Source organism: Mustela lutreola, chromosome 2 (genome assembly GCF_030435805.1).
Source record: "Mustela lutreola isolate mMusLut2 chromosome 2, mMusLut2.pri, whole genome shotgun sequence".
In the NCBI taxonomy this organism is placed as follows: Eukaryota; Metazoa; Chordata; class Mammalia; order Carnivora; family Mustelidae; genus Mustela; species Mustela lutreola.
Window position 1 is genome coordinate 59,547,306 of NC_081291.1, and position 16,787 is coordinate 59,564,092.

A 16,787-nucleotide genomic window follows, 5' to 3' on the forward strand; every position below is an offset into this window, starting at 1 on the left:
GAGCTATGGCCAGCATCTGCAAAATGTCTGAGGTTGCTCTTAGCCCCTATGACAGGTCCTTCACCTGTCAGTGACCATGAGTGTGGCTCCATCCACCCCTTGCAACCGCTCCGGCAAGCCAGGAGCCATGAAGAGAAAGGGGCCATCCCAGGCTGGCCCAGGGTCCAGGTCACCCAGCCCTGCAGTGCCACCTTGCAGCAGCCAGAGAAGCTAAGCAGGTCTAAGTTTGGCCATCACAGGCCAAGGTTACTGTCTAGTGCCTAGAGCCTGCAGCACACACAGAAGCCAAACCCGCCCCCACTCAAGTGGCCACCACACAGCCCAGGGTCTCCATCCTAGGCCATCAGGCTTCCCTGCAGCCCCCGACATGTATGCCTGCCTCTCTTCTGCCCATTCTGCAGCAGTACACTCGGTGCATGGGCAGGGAGAGCAGTATCTGCTCTGCCGGGGAGGAGCCTGGGCCTGGGGCACACTGGCCTCTCTGGGTCATGTGGGACGGAGGTGGGGCGACCCCTGCCTGCCAGGACATATCCCCTTCTCTGGGGTACCCACTCCTGCCCTTGGGGTCTGCCAACTCTCACTGGGGGCTGCCAGGAGAGCAGGTTTTAGGGAAGGGGGGTGTGGGAGCAGGCATGGCATGAGGGACTGGGTGGGGCCGGGCCCAGCAGGAAGGCTGAGCTTGCCCCCTGTGTTCATCCGGGCATCCCAGGGAGAGGCTGCTGAAGATGAAGTTGAGGGTCCAGGCTGGCCATGCTGGAAGCCAGCCTGCGCCCCAGACTCACCCTGCACAAAAGCCCACACGACGTCTCTCTACTGAAGGCCCTAAGCTGATCTCCACCACTCACATAGCAGGGTCCTAAGGGACACATGCCCCTCATAGGAGGCTAGGCTGAAGCCTTATTCCCAGGACAGCCCCTAGAAGACAAAGACCTCTACCGGCCAAGGTGTGTTATGTACTCAGGGCCTAAAAAGAGGGCCCCGGCTCATTGGTGCCGTAACTGACCCCAGGGACAGAATCGCCATGCCCATCCTACAGACAAGGAACCTGAGACATGAAAAGGTCATGTGTCTTACATGACACGAGGTCCTGCAGCCAAGCAGGCTCACAGACACGAGCTCTGTGGCTCCAGGGTCTGTGTCTCTGGCATCATCCACAGAGGCCAGACTAACCCCAGGGCCTAGATGCAGGCCCTGGTCAGAACCTCACCTGTCTGCCCACGCCTGTACAGCAAAGGCACCAAAAGGCTGAATACCGAGCCAAACTGTGGGGAGGACAGGGCCCAGCTCACATGGGGTGGCAGCCTCAGCAAGCCTACCCCTTTTGTCCCCAAGCCACTGCCTGCCCCACACACATGCACGCATGCCTGTGACTCTGACAACGCACCTTCCTTGCACTCCAGGGCCACGCGGGACTCCAGGTTGTCCATCTGTAGCTGCAGCCGCTTGAGGGTGCGGTCAGCATCCCGAGACTTGCGCTTGTAGGCAATGAGCACAGCGACGATGACCAGCAGCAGGAGGCCCCCGCCCCCGCCAATGCCAACAATGGCAGGTAGGGTCAGCAGACTGTCCGAGTATACCTGCAACATCCCTGGCGAGAACTCGAAGCCGCCAGCCCGGACCTGGGGGTGGGGGTACAGGCCACTCAGGAGGTCCCTTGCCCACTGGAAGCTCCAGAGGCCACTGGTACCATGCCCCCTGAGAGACCCATGGCACTTGCCCCTGGCCTGGAGCGGGCAGCAGGTGGGGATATGGGTACTCAGGGCAGGTGCTGGACCTACCAGGGGCCCTCAGGGCTGAGTAAGAGCTGAACTGCCCTCTCTCTGGGCCAGAGGCAAGTCTGGGGCTTAGCCATAGAGTCAGGATTGCCCTGTGTGGGGCAGGGTCAGTGGGCTGAAGGCAGGTGGGGCCCAGGAGACCAGAGCTGGAGCCAGAACATGGCTGGGTGGGCCTGGACGCACCGTGACCTTATGTTGCCCCGTGAGGTTGGGTGACTCGCACAGCAGCTGGGTCTCTGAAACAGTGAGGGCGCAGGGTGTGGAGCCGATGAGCACCGTGTAGTTGAGCCTCGAGTTGCCGGGCGCAGGAGGCAGGAGGTTCCGGCCCTGCAGGGGTGGGGGTGAGCCAGAGAGCCCCATGGCCCCACAAGCCCTCCCCCTCAGGCCCCCCAACCCCAGGCTCATGGGGGCCCACCTTGAGGATGAGCGGGGAGCTGGGCTTCAGCTCCAGGAGGCCCGTGGGGCTGAGTGGCTCCAGTACAGGGTCCGGGTAATAGAGGAAAGAGGAGGCGTTGAGAACCAGCAGGGCGCGTACGTCATCCATGACGAAGCCCAGCTCGTCGGGCCGCTCCCCCAGCTCTGGGGGGCTACGCGTGGGATTGTCCACCGACGGGGCCCGGCACACCATGGTGGTGTCGTTGTACACCAGGCAGCTCTGGGGACACAGGTGTAGATATTGGGCTGGATGCTCCCCACACAGTCAGGCCCCAGCAGGGACGAGTGGCTGCCGCCTTCCCTCCCCAGGATCCACCCCCTCCGTACCCCCTCCCCCACCCCACAGTGGCACAAGTTGCTAGGGATCCCAAAAGGACTCACATTCTCCCTCTCGACACCTCCATATTTGGCTCTAATGCGGGGTTCGCGGACGGTGGCCAGGTTGGTGCCTGTGACCGTTAGGAGGGTCCCTCCGCTGGAAGATGGGTAGGGGGTCACGGCGGGGGGAAGCTCTGCCCAGGCCCAACACACACAGGTTGGGCCAGACATAACAGTCGAGCTCCCCAAAGATGGTGGGCAGGTTAGAATCCCTGTGCACTGGACTTCCAATGGCACCAACCACGTCTCAAGGTGCACACGGTCCCTCGTCCTGAGAGCCTTGACTCTGGGCACCTCACTGCATTTGTCTGATCTTTCTGAAGAGCCCAGCAGCCCAGAGTTTAGCAGACAATCTGTGTCCGTGACCAACACAAAAACTGGGCTCTTGCATCCAGGAAACGCAACAGTCTGGGTCTTCACATACCCATGTGGGTCCTGCTCCCCGCCGCCCCCCACACACCCGCCCATGCGGAGAAGCACAAAGAGAGGTGGATGCAGGAGCCCCACCCTGTGTCAGCAGGGACCACACAGCACAGATGGGGTCTTGGGGGCTCACGGTGGGCTGTGGGGGAGGGGCACCCACCTGTTGATGCTCCACTCAGGGTCGATCTTGAGGATGGTGGGATCCTCCGTGTAGTTGTACTTCACCTCCGGGTTGGTGAGCTGAGCGCGGTTGATGTTGATGACAATGGGGGCACTGCCGGGGCTCTGCCCAGGGGGCGTCAGACACCGGATTTCTCTAGAATTCCTCCTAGAGAAGCCAGGAGGGGCGGTGAGGACACAGGTGTGGGGCTTGTTTACAAGATAGGCTCAATAGCTTGGCTCTGTCACCAACAGCGGTGCAGTCAAGGCACCGGCACTTCCTGGGCCTCACATGCCCACCTGTAAAACGGAGCCCCAGCGGGACCCGCTTCAGGTACCCGTTGACTGTTCCAGCCACTTTCCGGCCAGGCCTTCCAAGGGGCTCAGCGTGTACCTCCCAGAGGGCCACGCTCAGCATGGATTTCCACTAAGGTGAGCCAGGCACATGGTCGCTACTCCCACCCCTCCTTCCGTCTCCTGATAGAATAATCGAGCCAACCCAAGCATGGGCCATGTGGAGACTGAATGAACTGGCCAGGGTGGAGAGAGCACTTGGTGACCCCCAGTGAGCAGCAGTCAGTCACTGCCTACACCTGGGCCCCTGTCCCCTCAGCTCCTTCAGCGCAGCAGAGGCCCCCCGCCACTGGGTCCACTCCTGCAGCAAGGCTGCAAACACCAATAATTAGTCTGAGAGCGGATAATTACCACAGGAAAATATTTAAAGGGCCGTTCCATTATCATCCCTAATCTAAAATTATCCACTTCAAGCCTCAAGGCTTTTATCAAGATATTTTTTACCTCTCTTAAGAATTTTTTTTAAATACTTGTGCTCCCAAGGGATCCCCTTCACCCCAAAAACAGGGCAGCTGTGCCTGCCCCTCAGGTCCAGGCTCCGCCCACCCATCAACCCTGCCTGCCCTGCCCTTCCCACTCTAGGAGGTAGCCTGTCTCCATGGTAACACTCTCCGCCTCTGGTTTCCATAGTGATCACCCCAGCCTGGCTCTCCACACCCCCCTTGTTTCCTGGGCAACGGGAGGGGGCATGCAGCCATCTGAACCAACCACCACCCAGGAAGGTAGGCCTTGCCCTGGCCCCCCACTCCACATCTATAGCCCATACCAGGAGAAAGAGCAGGGTCGGCCCCCAACAGACACAGCGACGTCACTGCCCGCATTCAGGTGGCTGCCCTCGATGCCAATCCAGGTGCCCCCTGAAAGAGGCCCTCTTGCAGGGCTCACCCGGTAGAAGGTTGGAGTCTATGGGAAGAAGGGACTTCCTTGAGCTGCAGGAAAGGCCTGCGCTTCCGGCCAGAGGCCTGCTCACACCTCCAGCCATTTCCCGGGCCCTGGGTACACATGGGCTCTCATATGCAGCCCACAGGCAGGGCCCAAAGTGTGCAGGAGGGACCTAGAGACAAGGAGGAGAAGGGAGACCAGAACAGAGGTGTTGCTGGAAGAGAGGACTGATGGAGGACCAAGAGTTCAGTCTGCCCTGTAGCTAGCCCCTAGCCACGGGGGGGGGGGGGGGGGGGGGGGGGCAGGGGAGAGGCTTACCACAAAGGTGAGGCTTACCACAAAGGTGAAGCGCTTGGGGGACAAGGCCCGGTAGTGGGGGGAACAGTCTCGTACACACACTTCCACCAGGGCATCATGAGCCCGCACGGTGCTGGCATCCCCAATCTCACAGACGATCCTGCAGGATGCCAAGGGGCCTCAGCGGGCTGCAGGGTCCAGCCTGGGTGCCAGGGCACCCCTGCCTGCCCACCCTAACCAGGCTGCACTCACTGCTCAGCACTGATGTACTCGCTCTCCACAGGGCTGCACAGCACCTTGCCCACACGCACGCCCAGCCGCACGTCCTCAAAGCGCAGGCCCAAGTTCTCGCCCGTGATGGTAAGCCTCGTGCCCCCCTGCCGTGGGCCCGTCTCAGGGAACAGCTGCAGAGATGCCAAGGCTGGGACGCCGGTGCAGTCCGCCACTGCGGGCTGAGCCGGGCAGGGAGCAGGAGGCGGCCAGGGGCTGGAGGTGCTGGGGGGTTGCCTACCTTAAGGATCTTGGGATCAGTGCAGCGGCTGCTGCCGTGACGGGCATGCATCCAGGCAGCAGGCGAGTCGGCAGGGCAGTGGGGGCGCAGGGAGCAACGGCGCTCCGCCACGCACCAGCCACACTCGAAGCGTGGGTCGGCCTTGAGGCAGAGGCCACAGCTCTCTCGCAGGGCTGGACACTTGTACAGGTGGGCTACGGGGAGGGACACGGTCAGCCTGGCCTGCCCTCAGCGCCCCCTCGAGCCCCAGGCACCCTGCCCAGCTCACCCTGGATATTCTGAGGGTTGTCAATGACGAAGTTGCCATTCCACACCACCGACAGGTTCACAGGCAGGTCGCTGACATCATTGCCCTCGTAGGAATACTGTGGGCAGTAGGTGAGCGGGTGGTCAGGCTATACACACAGCCTAGACTCTGGGGTCACAGGCCACTGCCCAGGGTGGTGGGGCAGGGCCTCCCTGCCTCTCCTGGCTATCTCTGGGACTGGCCCCCCAGAACAGGCTTGACAGGACAGAGTTGGGGGCTCTGCCTGCCCAAAATAGCATTTCCCATCTGGAGCCGGAAATCCCAGAGCTGCCCACCTGCCAGCCAGCTGAGATGGCTAAGCTGTCACACCCAGTTCTGCCTTGGCTTACCACCCCGCAAACACACACACGCACACACCCCCAACACACACAGGGCTTCCTTCCTGGTGCCAGAATCCCCGCTCTCCAGCCAAACCTGTCCCCAGTAGCCCCATGAGGCACACCCTCCAGGGTGACCTCCATTTCCCCCTACAGTCTGCTCTACCACAGAACCAGAACTTCCCAACTGGCCCCCTTGGAACCTGCTTCTTTGTCTGCTGAATGGATTCAGTGATCCTGACACCAGGACTGCCCCGAGGTTTAAGACGTGTGCCCCTGAGCCCTGGCCTGGCAGGAAGCAGCATCAGGGAAGGCCCTGCCCTCCCACCCCCCAGGCTGGGCAGGGCTTGGGGACAATACCACTCCCTGGGGAGCTGGGGCCCAGCACTCCCAGCTGTGTCCCACTTTCTGCAGCTGAAGACCTCCACTCCATCCCAAAGCAATTCATCACTGTTTTATCTGCAGGAATTTAATTGGATCCTATCAAATTCCCTAGTACTCCCTTTTCCCTTTCAACACCATCATAGGAAAGACAAATGTGGGCTGGGGAGGGTAGGAGGAAGGCAGGACAGCAGGGACAGACTGGGGGATGGCAGAGAAACAGGGCAGTAGAGGTACACACAGACTCCTGGAGAGCAAAGAGAGGTTGGAGGCAGCTGGGGTGGAAGCAGGGGGTGGGCGTGACAGATCAGATGGGATGGGAAGGACAGGATAGATAGGAAGGTGTAGGGACCTCTCCAGCCAGGTGCAGGCCACAAGGGCCTGGCTAGGTGGCTGACCTGCCCCTTGCCCCCAGGAGGCTGCTGTGACCCCCAGCCTGCCCCGCCAGACACACAAGGCACTGCTGGCCAAGGAACCACCGCCAATGGCAGGCGGCCACACCTGTGACCAGAGGCCTCTCCCCTGGAATTCTCTCCTAATGACTCCCTTCTTGAACAATGAGGAAACCAGGCCTGCCAGCCGTCACAGAGCCCGCCAGGGGAGAGCTTGAGGCTGGTCTCAGGACCACCAGTGCAACACTACCCCCATCCACCAGAGAAGGATGTGGGTCTGTAGCAATCGCTGTTGCTCAACTCGCTGGACTTGACCAAAGGCTTCTGAACTGTTACCCTAGCAGATTCCAGACTCCAAACGTGGCTGCTCCCCAGCCCTCGGGCCGGGTACCATGCGCCATGTCAGCCACTGTGGACAGTTTCTGGGTCTGGCCGGATGCAGAAAAGGAGCCGAGAGCCTGGACCTTGTGGCCCTGACTTCGGCCCTTCAGGAAGCACAGAGGAGGCTGGCACACGGGCGTCCCGCACAGCAGCCTGGCTGCCTTGCCCACGCTGGAAGAGCTCATGCAAAACCATGTGTGCATATCTCACCCCGTCTGCCCAAGTCACCCTCTCCCATGTCTACGATGTGCTCCCGCCAGGTATCTGGGCAGCTCTCAGCACATCCCCCTGCAGCCCACCCCCGACACACACCCCAACACAATCGGGGGTGCTTCTGAGCCATCCCGGCCACACCTGCCCATGCACTGTCTCTGTGCTAAGAGCAGAAACCAGGTCGTAAGGCCGTGAGGCTGAGCAGCACATGGAGCGCCCGGCAGCCCCCTGGCCTCACCGAGGAGTTTTGGCACTGCAGGCTGGAGCTGTTGAAGCGCAGGGCGGTGACGCGGGCTGGGCTTCCTGGGATGTGGAAGAGGCACTCGTAGCCACGCTGGCCCGACTGAGGCTGCGGCAAGTTGCGAGCGGCCAGGGTGATGGGCTTCACCACACCCACTGGCACGTAAATCTGGGTGGAAGGCAGGATCTGTGGGCAGTCCTGGGGGCGACAAAGCTTCGGCTGAAGGGCTGGTGCCACCAGCATGGCGTGCCCTACCCACGGCCTCGACCTCTGTGCACAGAGCCTGCGAGCACCACTGAGCCTGCTTCACACACTGGGCGACCCAGGACTCAGAATGAGCTAGACAAGCTGGAGGCGGGAGACCTGGGTTCTGTACCCACTGGGCTGTGGCCTCCCCACTGTGTGCCCATGTGCCCTCGCAGGGCTCAAGGACCCACCCCACCAATCGGCCACCGAGGGGGCCCCATCTGGCCCACAGCTGGAAAGGCCCTTGAGGCAGAAGCAGCCGAGGGAGCGTGTGGGGCGCTTGGGCTAGGAGCTCCCAGCTGGGGGCCCAGAGAGCATGTAAAAATAGCCAAAGCTGGGCAGGAAAACATCCCGGGCCCCCAGGGCCAGCATCTCGGCAACAGTGACTGATGCAACGGCCCAGCTCCCTTGCAGCACGGCAGGCAGCAGCCTTGGGAGGAGAAGGCCCCTCGGGAACTACGCTGAGCTGGGCTTTAAATAGAGATGCTGAAAACGGGCTGTAATCCCCAAGCCCTGCAGCACTCCCCAGGCGGGCCTGGGCTGGGCTGCTCCACCGAGGTTGTGGGGGCCTGAGGAGGTAACCTGGGCTGCGGCAAGGCAAAGCCTGGCCGGCTGACCGCTCACTGCTGGGTCTGCAGGGATGCACCAATGGGGAGAGGCGGGTGATGAGGACACATACGTAGGGCCCACCGTTAATATGTTCAGGGGCCCACACCCACACCAGTGCTTCTCTGGCCTTCAAAGAGGTGCCCCAGCCAGCCCCCGAGCCCAGGGATCTGCCTGCTGCCTCCCCAGCCCCTGGTTGCCCCTCCTGGACCACCAGCAGCTCTGGCTCCTTCTGGCCACCAGGACTGGGCTCCTCTCACCCTCTAGCCTCACAACTCCCTCTATAGACACCATCTCTGTTGCCCAGGGGCCCCGGTCTCTCCCTTGGGGTGTGGCCTCTGTGCCTGCATCAGGCCAGAGTCTGGCTCAGGCTATGCCTTGACACCCAGCTCCTGAGGGGCCACCCCACAAGATCCAAACCAGAACCAAAGGTGGGAAGCAGGGTGAGGGTGAGGAGTCCAAGGCCTTCTGAGCAACAAGACTGGTCCAGCTTGGCCCACGTCACACTCCTTAGTTAAGTCCCCATAGAACCTGGGACTACAGCTAAAGAGGGTACATTTGTGGGGTAAGTCCCTCCCTTAAGCGACCTCCCTGGACCCCAGGACTGCCTGCAACCCAGCCCTCAATATGCACACCCTATAGGAGGGCCCTCTTATGTTTCTCCACTGAGGCCCACAACAGCCCTCCGTGGGGTCACTAAGCAGCTTTCTGCTGCCCATGACCCTGCCACCCTCATGGCACCTTTGCCCAGATGCCCACATGAGCCACGCTCCCAGGGAAGCCCACTGTCCTGGCTCTCACACCACCTGCTCACACAGACACCACCCCTGACCCAAACGCCCAAGGTCCCTGCCTACCCCTGGGCTGCCCCCAACAACTACCCTGTCCTGCCATGTGCGACATTACACCAGTGAGTGGACAAACAAAGATCCGGAGGGTGACCGTGGAGGCTGGCCAGAGGAGGCTCTGTGAGGAATGGCCCGAGGCAGGCTGCATGTCCTCTGCTCCCTCCATGCCCCACAGCCAGCTGGACCCATACGTTCCTGCCCTGTCTGACCAACGGGACTGCCGTCCACTGCCAAAGCGAGGGCCCTGGCTTCTGAGCCCAGCTCTGGACCCTGAGGCTGTGCCTGGGGAACCCTGCATGCCCACTCCCCGCTGGCAAGTGCCCAGGTCGGCCTGTCCTGGTTCTGAGAGCCTGGCTGTTCATAAATAAAGTCAGTGTCTTGCCCAGGCTCCAAAATAATTACTACCTAATTACTATCAATTACTACGCAGTACCTCAGACAACTCCAAGAACCAACCAGCCGCACTGCTGGGCAGTCTGAAGGCTTCCCTCATCCACACAATGCCGGTCCCCAGGACTTCCACACTGGCCGAGCCAGACATCTCCCGCTGTGGGCTCCCACTGCACTTGGTGGATGGTCCCCTCCCTGTGTCATCCCTTGGGCATCTCTCTGGTCTGTAGCCTCCAACTAGAGGTCTTCTTCTGAGGCCTTCTTGGAAGGCTATACAGTAGAGCCAGTGACCAGGCTGGGCTCAGGTCAACACAGCCTCAGAGAATGTCCCTAACACCATGAGCCATGAGATCAGCATCCCAGCCACCCATGGGAGCTCTCGGGTTTTGCCACAGCTCTGAAACCCTGAGCTCTCCCGGATGGCCTTACCTCAGACACATTGACACGGCCCTCTAGAAAGGCGCAGTCGGCAGCGTTGTGAGTGCACACGTGGCGGTATTTGCACCAGTGGCAGGGGAAGGAGCCGTTGACACAGGACAGGCAGCTGCGGGAAGAGGGCAGAGCAGTGAAACTGGGGCAGCCTGTGCCTCCACCCAGTGGCCACATGGGGCTGCACTAGCTCCCTGCTGGTTCTTTGGCAGCAGATCACAGTGCCAACTCAGGGCCTTTGCACTGGCTGCTCCTCCCGCTGCTCAGAGAGGCCCGCCTGGTGCTTCCCTCTCACTTCACTGCTTTTCTTCCAGACTCAGAACACCTGACAGCCCACCCCAGTGTCTGCTGACAAAGCAAACACCTAAAGCCTACAGTGTCCACTGAGGTGACCACTGGCTATGCCAAGCCACACGTGACAATTAGTGCTGGGAAATGTGTCGGAGCAGATGTGGAAATGCATTTTCTATTCCAAGCTCAATGAACTTCAGCTTCAATTCAGGAGGAAAGCCATCGCTACAGGGCCTCAGAGACCAGTCGTGGACAGCCGCCTCCCCACCGAGAATGCAAGCTCTGCCTGGCAGAAGCTTGGCCAGTTCACGCCCCCATGTCCCCAGGCCTGGACAGGGCCCTTGCTGTGCTCTGGCCCATGCAAACTCCTGTGGCTGGCACCCTGTCATCCCTGCAGCACCTGTGTCACCCACCTCACCTGGAGAAAACCACCTCTGACTTCTCTCAAGGACCTCCCAGCCTACCGGCCACCCTGCTTCTCCAGAGACCTTCCCTCCCCTCCGGCTCTGAGCATGCCCCCTGCTCCAGAAACCCCAGGCCGCCCTGGGCAGAGAGAGGAAGCTGGCTGACACCGACACCTGGGTCCCCCGTGGGCACCCACGAAGAGCCAGGACAGTCAGTCTGGAGGTCAATAAACAAAGGCCCCGCTGAAAAACAGCTGCCTCCAGCTCCGTGGCTGAACCACACAGCCTGCGTGGGCCTTCCCGCCACCCCCCTCACCCCTCAGGGGCCTTCCAGTCTGGGTCCCCTCCAGGTCAGGCCCGGGACCCCAGCTTATGGCAGGACGCATAACAGGTCACCGGTTCCCCTGCTCTTCCTCTGAGGCCCCAAGACAAGCACACCGGGGCAGCAGCAGGGAAACGCCCAACTTCAGCTCTTTGTGCCCCCAGGGGCTCTGTCAACCACCACCAGGGCGGACCTGGACTCCTGTCTGTCCCTGAGCAGCAGGTACCTGGCTCCAGCAACCCGCCCCTGCCCATGTGGCCGCACAGGAGTATCAGGCCAGGAGGGCCAGGAGGACCAGAACACTCACGACTGGTGGACGCTGCAGTTGTAGAAGACAAAGTCCACGGACGCAAACTTCTTGCCGGTCTCCTTGGACTTCAGGTAAAGCTTGACCACCCGCTGGTCTCCTGCAGAAGCAGTGTAGGCCCAATTCACCGGGCCACCTGGGGCCAAGGAACCCAGGGCGCCAGCCCACGATGGGACGGCCTCGCCAAGGACGTTGCCTGCCACCACGTGCACAGGCACGCCTGTGCAGGCATCTGCTGGCAGGCACCTGCAATCCCCACCCCGAGCCGTCACCTGCTCCTTCCCCTGCCACCCCACAGGAAACATGCCTATTCCCTGACTGAAAGGATGGCTGCAGGGGCTGTCCCGGCCCCAGGCCATGGCAACACTCACCCTGACCTCGCGTGATGGGGGCCACCTCCCGCGCAGAGGGTGAACGGCAATGGATCCGACCATCCTCCAGGATGCTCTCAGACTCAGTGAAGTCCTCGAAGGAGCAATTGACACCAGCCGAGAGGTCGGGCACATTCCGGGCCTGCAGCACGAGCTGGGACCCCCCATGGCAGGAGGCCTCGGTGAGCAGGCCCCACAGGTCCCCCTTCCCCCCATCACCTGCCCCCGCCCCTGGGGCAGCCGTGCTCACCGGAACCTGAGACATGGTGACCGACACGTTGCGAGGCTGCACCGTCAGCTGGACGCACTGCAGCAGGTCTGAGGCGAAGCGCTGGGGCTCGTCGGCCCGCTCGCAGGCATCCTGCCGGGAGCAGCTGCGGGCACAGGGTGCTATGGCTGGGTGGGGGGAAGGCAGCCAGAGGGGCACCCCGAGCCTGCCAGCCCCTGCTCAGCAGGGTAATCCTCACCCGCACTTGGAGGAACCCAGCAGCTTTACCTGGTACCCTGTCTTTACTGGGGTGAAGGTGGGTAGGCCATCACTTAGCCAGTCCCAGGCAACTTCGCCCAGGGGAGACCCAGGGGCACTCACAGGGGAGCTGCAACGGCCACAGTGTGGCCATGAGGGTCCCCCCAGATCAGAGACTGCCAGGGCCCTGCAGCCCACCCCTGCACCCCATCCACTCACATGCTGTGTAGGACACACCAGCCGCAGTGGGGGTCCCGTGATCCCAGGCACAGCTCGCATGATGTATACTGCACACAGCTTTCCACAGGCACCCGGGTCACCTGCCAGAACGGGGAGCTCAGCTTCAGGCCCCCGCAAGGCCCTTCCCAGAGACCGCTGCCAGCCCACCTCCTCACCATCACTGTGTGTCCGCTATACCGGGCCCTATTCCCCTACATGAGGGAAGCTTCCATCTCTGGCCTTTCTCCAGCATGGTCTATTCAACGGCGGTCCTGTGACCCTGACTTGGCCAAGTCAGGCCAAACAAACTGGGTCTCTCCCTGGGAGACAGCAGCCAGGAGGCAAGCAAGCTGGTGCAAGTGAACTACCCAGAGAAGAACCGACAGCTCCAGCCAGAGTCACTCCCCCATCCGTCTGGACTCTGAGCTCCCCACCAGAGCGTCAGCCCCAATCCTAAGCACAGCTGCAGGCTGGGTCCTGCTCACCCTGACCTCGCCTGCTTGGCCCTGAGATCCTCCGAGAGCTGGAATAACCTGATGGCCAGGAGAGGAGCAGAGGAGAAATGAGAGCTGGCCAACGAGTGAGGCCTGGCCTCACCAAACCCATCCTAGACTGCCCCACCTGCCCACCCCCTTGGCCAAGGGGTCACCAGCTTGACAAGAGCAGAGGCTGGCTCCAAGTAGGCTATGCCAGGGACACAAATGGATGGGCCTTGACCAGGGGGGCCAGGCCAGGCACCAACCCCATGGGGACAGCTGCCTGAAGCCCCAATTGGGCAGATGGGATCAGGGCCATGCAGGGCCTCAGCCCAAGAACTCGGCGCCCCAGACATGTACTCTCAGCCCTCGGATGACATCAGTATTCTGATAAAACTTACTCAAATAACTGTTCCTGAGAATGTGCAACTGTTCAGGGAGGGGATGGGAATTCCAACGCTGATGGGGGAAAATCTAGAACCAGTATGGATGAAGTAGATCAATGACAGCCATGCCCGGCACCCTGAAGGTAGCTCCCCATCCATGCCCGCCCCACGTGTCTGGCCACAGGCCACCCACCTGCTTTTCTGTCATCGCATAAAGGTACTGGCGGTCAGGGCTGAGGACCAGGTCCCGCAGGATGGGGCTGCTCTCCTGGGCCACCACGCTCTCATAGGCCAGGGCTGGCCGGCCACTGGGGTTTGCCAGGTCCACCAGGATCTGTGGAGTGAAGGGCCAGAGTGGGGCTGTGCTAAAGTCTTTCTGCCCCAGCCCCACACCTACTGCAGGGCAGGGGTCTGGAGCCCCTCCCCCGGCTGGCCTGTAAGTACAAGGCTGAAGCCTCCACCCACCCCAAGGAGGCTGCGTAGGATAAACTATGGCCCCATAGGTGGGTCCTGCCCTAGCCTCTTTAACAGTCAACAGAGACTATGGGGATGACCATTACCCACTACCACCCATCACCAACTGCACAGCCAAGTCTGGCATAGAGGTGGCAGGAGCCCCTGGCAGGTGCCCCACCTTTCCTAGGGCCAGGCTGGGTGGCCCAGAGGAAGGGCTATTTGTGCAGAGGGTAGGAAGGAATGATGAGGCAGCAGGGGCCTTCCAGGGAAAGGGACATGTCCAGTGTGGCTGAGAAGTGTAACTGGGAGACTCCGGGGCAGGGAAGCAGCACTGGAGTGAGGGGCCAAGCCAGGGTCCTGGAATGGGGTATACTCCCACAAGAAGGCAAGAGGGCAGGCATCTGTACAGCATGGAAATATATTCCAGATCCCAAACAAACCGGGCGTTAATTAGCCAGCACTTCTCTGCAGCTTGAAATGCTACAAGTATTTTTAGTTGCTTTTACCAAACAAATGTATTTAATTAACAGAAAGACCCAGGGGGCTTTCCAGAGATGGGAGTCATGAGGCAGCGTCTGCCCAGCTCAGCCGGTCCTGGGTAAGCTCCCAGGGCACAAGGTAGCCAGCCCTGCTCCATCAGGCCCACCCTCCCTGGCTGTAACCAAGTGGCTAGCCCCCCTCTCCACCTCTGCCTGGGGCTGGGACTCAGCCCAGCACCCCTCTCTTGCGCCTCCACACCGACAGGCCAGGGCAGGCCTCACTGGCTGGGGTGGGCCGCAGAGGCAGCGAACACCCCTGCTCTGTGTGGGCCCAGGGCGGCCAGCCAGGGTGGGGCACTATGTCTCTGGGCCAGAGGCTGCCTGCCGCAGGGCTGCAGGCGATGGGGAGGGCTGCATTCCTGAGAGCCCGAGGCCACCCCCCACATCCGCTCAGCTGCCTCCTGGCCAGGCAGGCAGGCTTAAGTCAAACCAGACCCGGAAGAGCTGAGCCCTGAGCTGGACAGGAGGAGGCAGCCACGGGCTGGGCCAGGAGCCGCCCAAGGGGAAGGGGTGCCAGGTGAGGGCCCACAGCAGCCCAGCCTCAGCACCCCCACGGGTGGTTGTGCACAGGACCCCAACCTGTGCGCAGCCAGCTCCACAAACCTCCTGTCCTGCTGGGGCGGGTAGCCAGCACAGGGAGAGCCCACTGTCAGCTTCTCAAGCTGGCAGGCCCAGGCCAACATCAGCCATGGGAGACGTCAGGAAGGCCCCCAGCACAGCCTCTGGACCCACGCTGCCTAGGCCTCAGCCCCAGCTCAGACAACCCCAACTGTACAACCGAGGTGGGGTGCTGACCCTCTTTCTGCCTCAGTGTCCCTACTTGTGAAATGGGGATGACAGACACCACTCCCCACATCAGAGCTATTCTGAAAATTAAACAAGGACCTAGCCAGTGAGCCAGGAAGAAGGGACACAGAGTGGCTGGGCCACAAGGCAATCCCCACACCCTGGCAGCCATCCACCCAGGCCTGGCAAGGCCAGCCTGGACAATGACCAGGAGGCAGGGGACAAGAAGGTCAGGAGGGCAGGGCCCGGGTGCAGGCAAGGGGCAGCAGCAGGACCCAGATCTCCAGACCCAGTCTCAACTCAACTGATTCATATCAAGACTCCGGATTTCCCCCAGAGCCCTGCCCTACGCCTGGACCCCCTCCCTGCGGGGGCTGCCTACAGCCACCTAGAAGCCCAGGCCCAGTCCCAGGCCTCCCAGCCCCAGGCCCCGTCCCGTAGTGCCCCAACATGGCCCTTCAAACCAGACACCTGGGACTTCCACCCCAGAGGCCCTGACAGCCAGGCCTGACCAGACCTCAGACCTGTGCACGCTGGGGGTGTGCCAGAACAGGGATGCTTGAGGGTCCCCAGGCTCTCCCACCCTGACCAGCAGGCACCACATGGAACTCAATATGACAACCCCCTTCAGCCAGGTCTGTTCTCCCCCACCCCCACCCCAGCTGAGAGCTGAGGGCCGGGCCATGGATACCAACTAAAGGACCATCCACCCATAGCCCAGGCAGGCACAGGCAGACACTCCAGGGAAGGGTACAGCCAGGGGGCATACCAGCTCTGCGGCATGGAAGGGGGCAGGCAGAGAGCAGGCCTTCTCCCCAGGGTCCCGGGGAAAGCAGGCGGGGAGGCAGGCCAGTTGCAGGCTCCGGAACACCCCGCCCCTGGGCTAGCAGTGTGCCAACTCTGACAGGTGGCCCCTGACAGCTGCGGGGGGACCAGGCACATCCAGCTGTCCGTCTGCCACACATCCATCTGTCTACCCACCTGCCCAGCACCGGGCAGCCCTAGCCCTTTCACATGCCCAGGCAGCCTCCATGGACGCAGGACATTTCTGGAGGGCATCCGGGAGGCAGGGCCAGCAGGCCAGTGGATGGACATGCCACAGGTGGCAGGCCCCATGCTGTGCAGTGAGTAGCCATCATCCAGGCTCAACAGGGCCCCAGCATGCACACATGTGACAGTCAGATGGGGGGAAGGAGTCCAACCCACGAATGACTAGGGCTCAGGATAAACTGGCAAGTTCCCAACTGGTTTTTGGGCTGCAGGGCCTGTGTCACATAGACGGGTAAACTGAGACCTGCGAGGGCCTGCCAGAGGACCTACACCTGGGGCCAGAATCTGCCCCCAAAGTGGGAGGGATGCAGCACGTCGCAGGGAAGGCATTCCAGGGAGAAGGGGTGTGCAGGGTGGGCACAGGGCCAGGCAGCAGGCAGGATGGCGGGACGGACGGCGGGACACATGCCGCTGGCAGCACACGTGCCGACGCCACTCCCCAGCGCGCAGCTGTCCGGTTGAGGGACACCCACCTGGGGATGGCCCACCCTGGGGCAGCTGGGCTTTCGGAGGGCACAGGAGACTTCCGGCATCCCCTGGTATCTGCCCGCCCACCTCCAGCTGTCACCTCCATGCTCTGAGAAACTTGCTCCAAAGACCACTAGAACTTCCCACAACTAGCCACGACCACCTTCCCTCCCACGTGCCACCACAGAAAAACCTCAGGCCCCAAACCCAACTCTGTTTCTCTGCTGTGGTGCCCTTCCAGCACCTGCAGAGAAAAGACCCCTCTTCCCTCTGCCCAGATG

At 61.7% G+C, this 16,787-nt stretch overlaps 1 protein-coding gene across 1 annotated transcript in view; it reads right to left on the reverse strand.

Annotated features, from left to right (window-relative positions):
- The window catches only part of PLXNA1 (plexin A1), a 49,535-nt gene that overhangs the window by 15,653 nt on the left and 17,095 nt on the right, over positions 1–16,787 (reverse strand). Inside the window, exons 4-20 of the mRNA XM_059161929.1 lie at positions 13,401–13,541; positions 12,346–12,446; positions 11,911–12,034; positions 11,661–11,814; positions 11,290–11,389; positions 9,966–10,080; positions 7,444–7,644; positions 5,483–5,579; positions 5,215–5,408; positions 4,956–5,107; positions 4,743–4,863; positions 4,291–4,427; positions 3,172–3,339; positions 2,592–2,685; positions 2,191–2,430; positions 1,959–2,102; positions 1,385–1,619 (exon numbers count right to left, since the gene is read on the reverse strand). Coding sequence (XP_059017912.1) covers positions 1,385–1,619; positions 1,959–2,102; positions 2,191–2,430; positions 2,592–2,685; positions 3,172–3,339; positions 4,291–4,427; positions 4,743–4,863; positions 4,956–5,107; positions 5,215–5,408; positions 5,483–5,579; positions 7,444–7,644; positions 9,966–10,080; positions 11,290–11,389; positions 11,661–11,814; positions 11,911–12,034; positions 12,346–12,446; positions 13,401–13,541 — 2,518 coding nt within the window. The remainder of the gene's footprint in view (positions 1–1,384; positions 1,620–1,958; positions 2,103–2,190; positions 2,431–2,591; positions 2,686–3,171; positions 3,340–4,290; positions 4,428–4,742; positions 4,864–4,955; positions 5,108–5,214; positions 5,409–5,482; positions 5,580–7,443; positions 7,645–9,965; positions 10,081–11,289; positions 11,390–11,660; positions 11,815–11,910; positions 12,035–12,345; positions 12,447–13,400; positions 13,542–16,787) is intronic.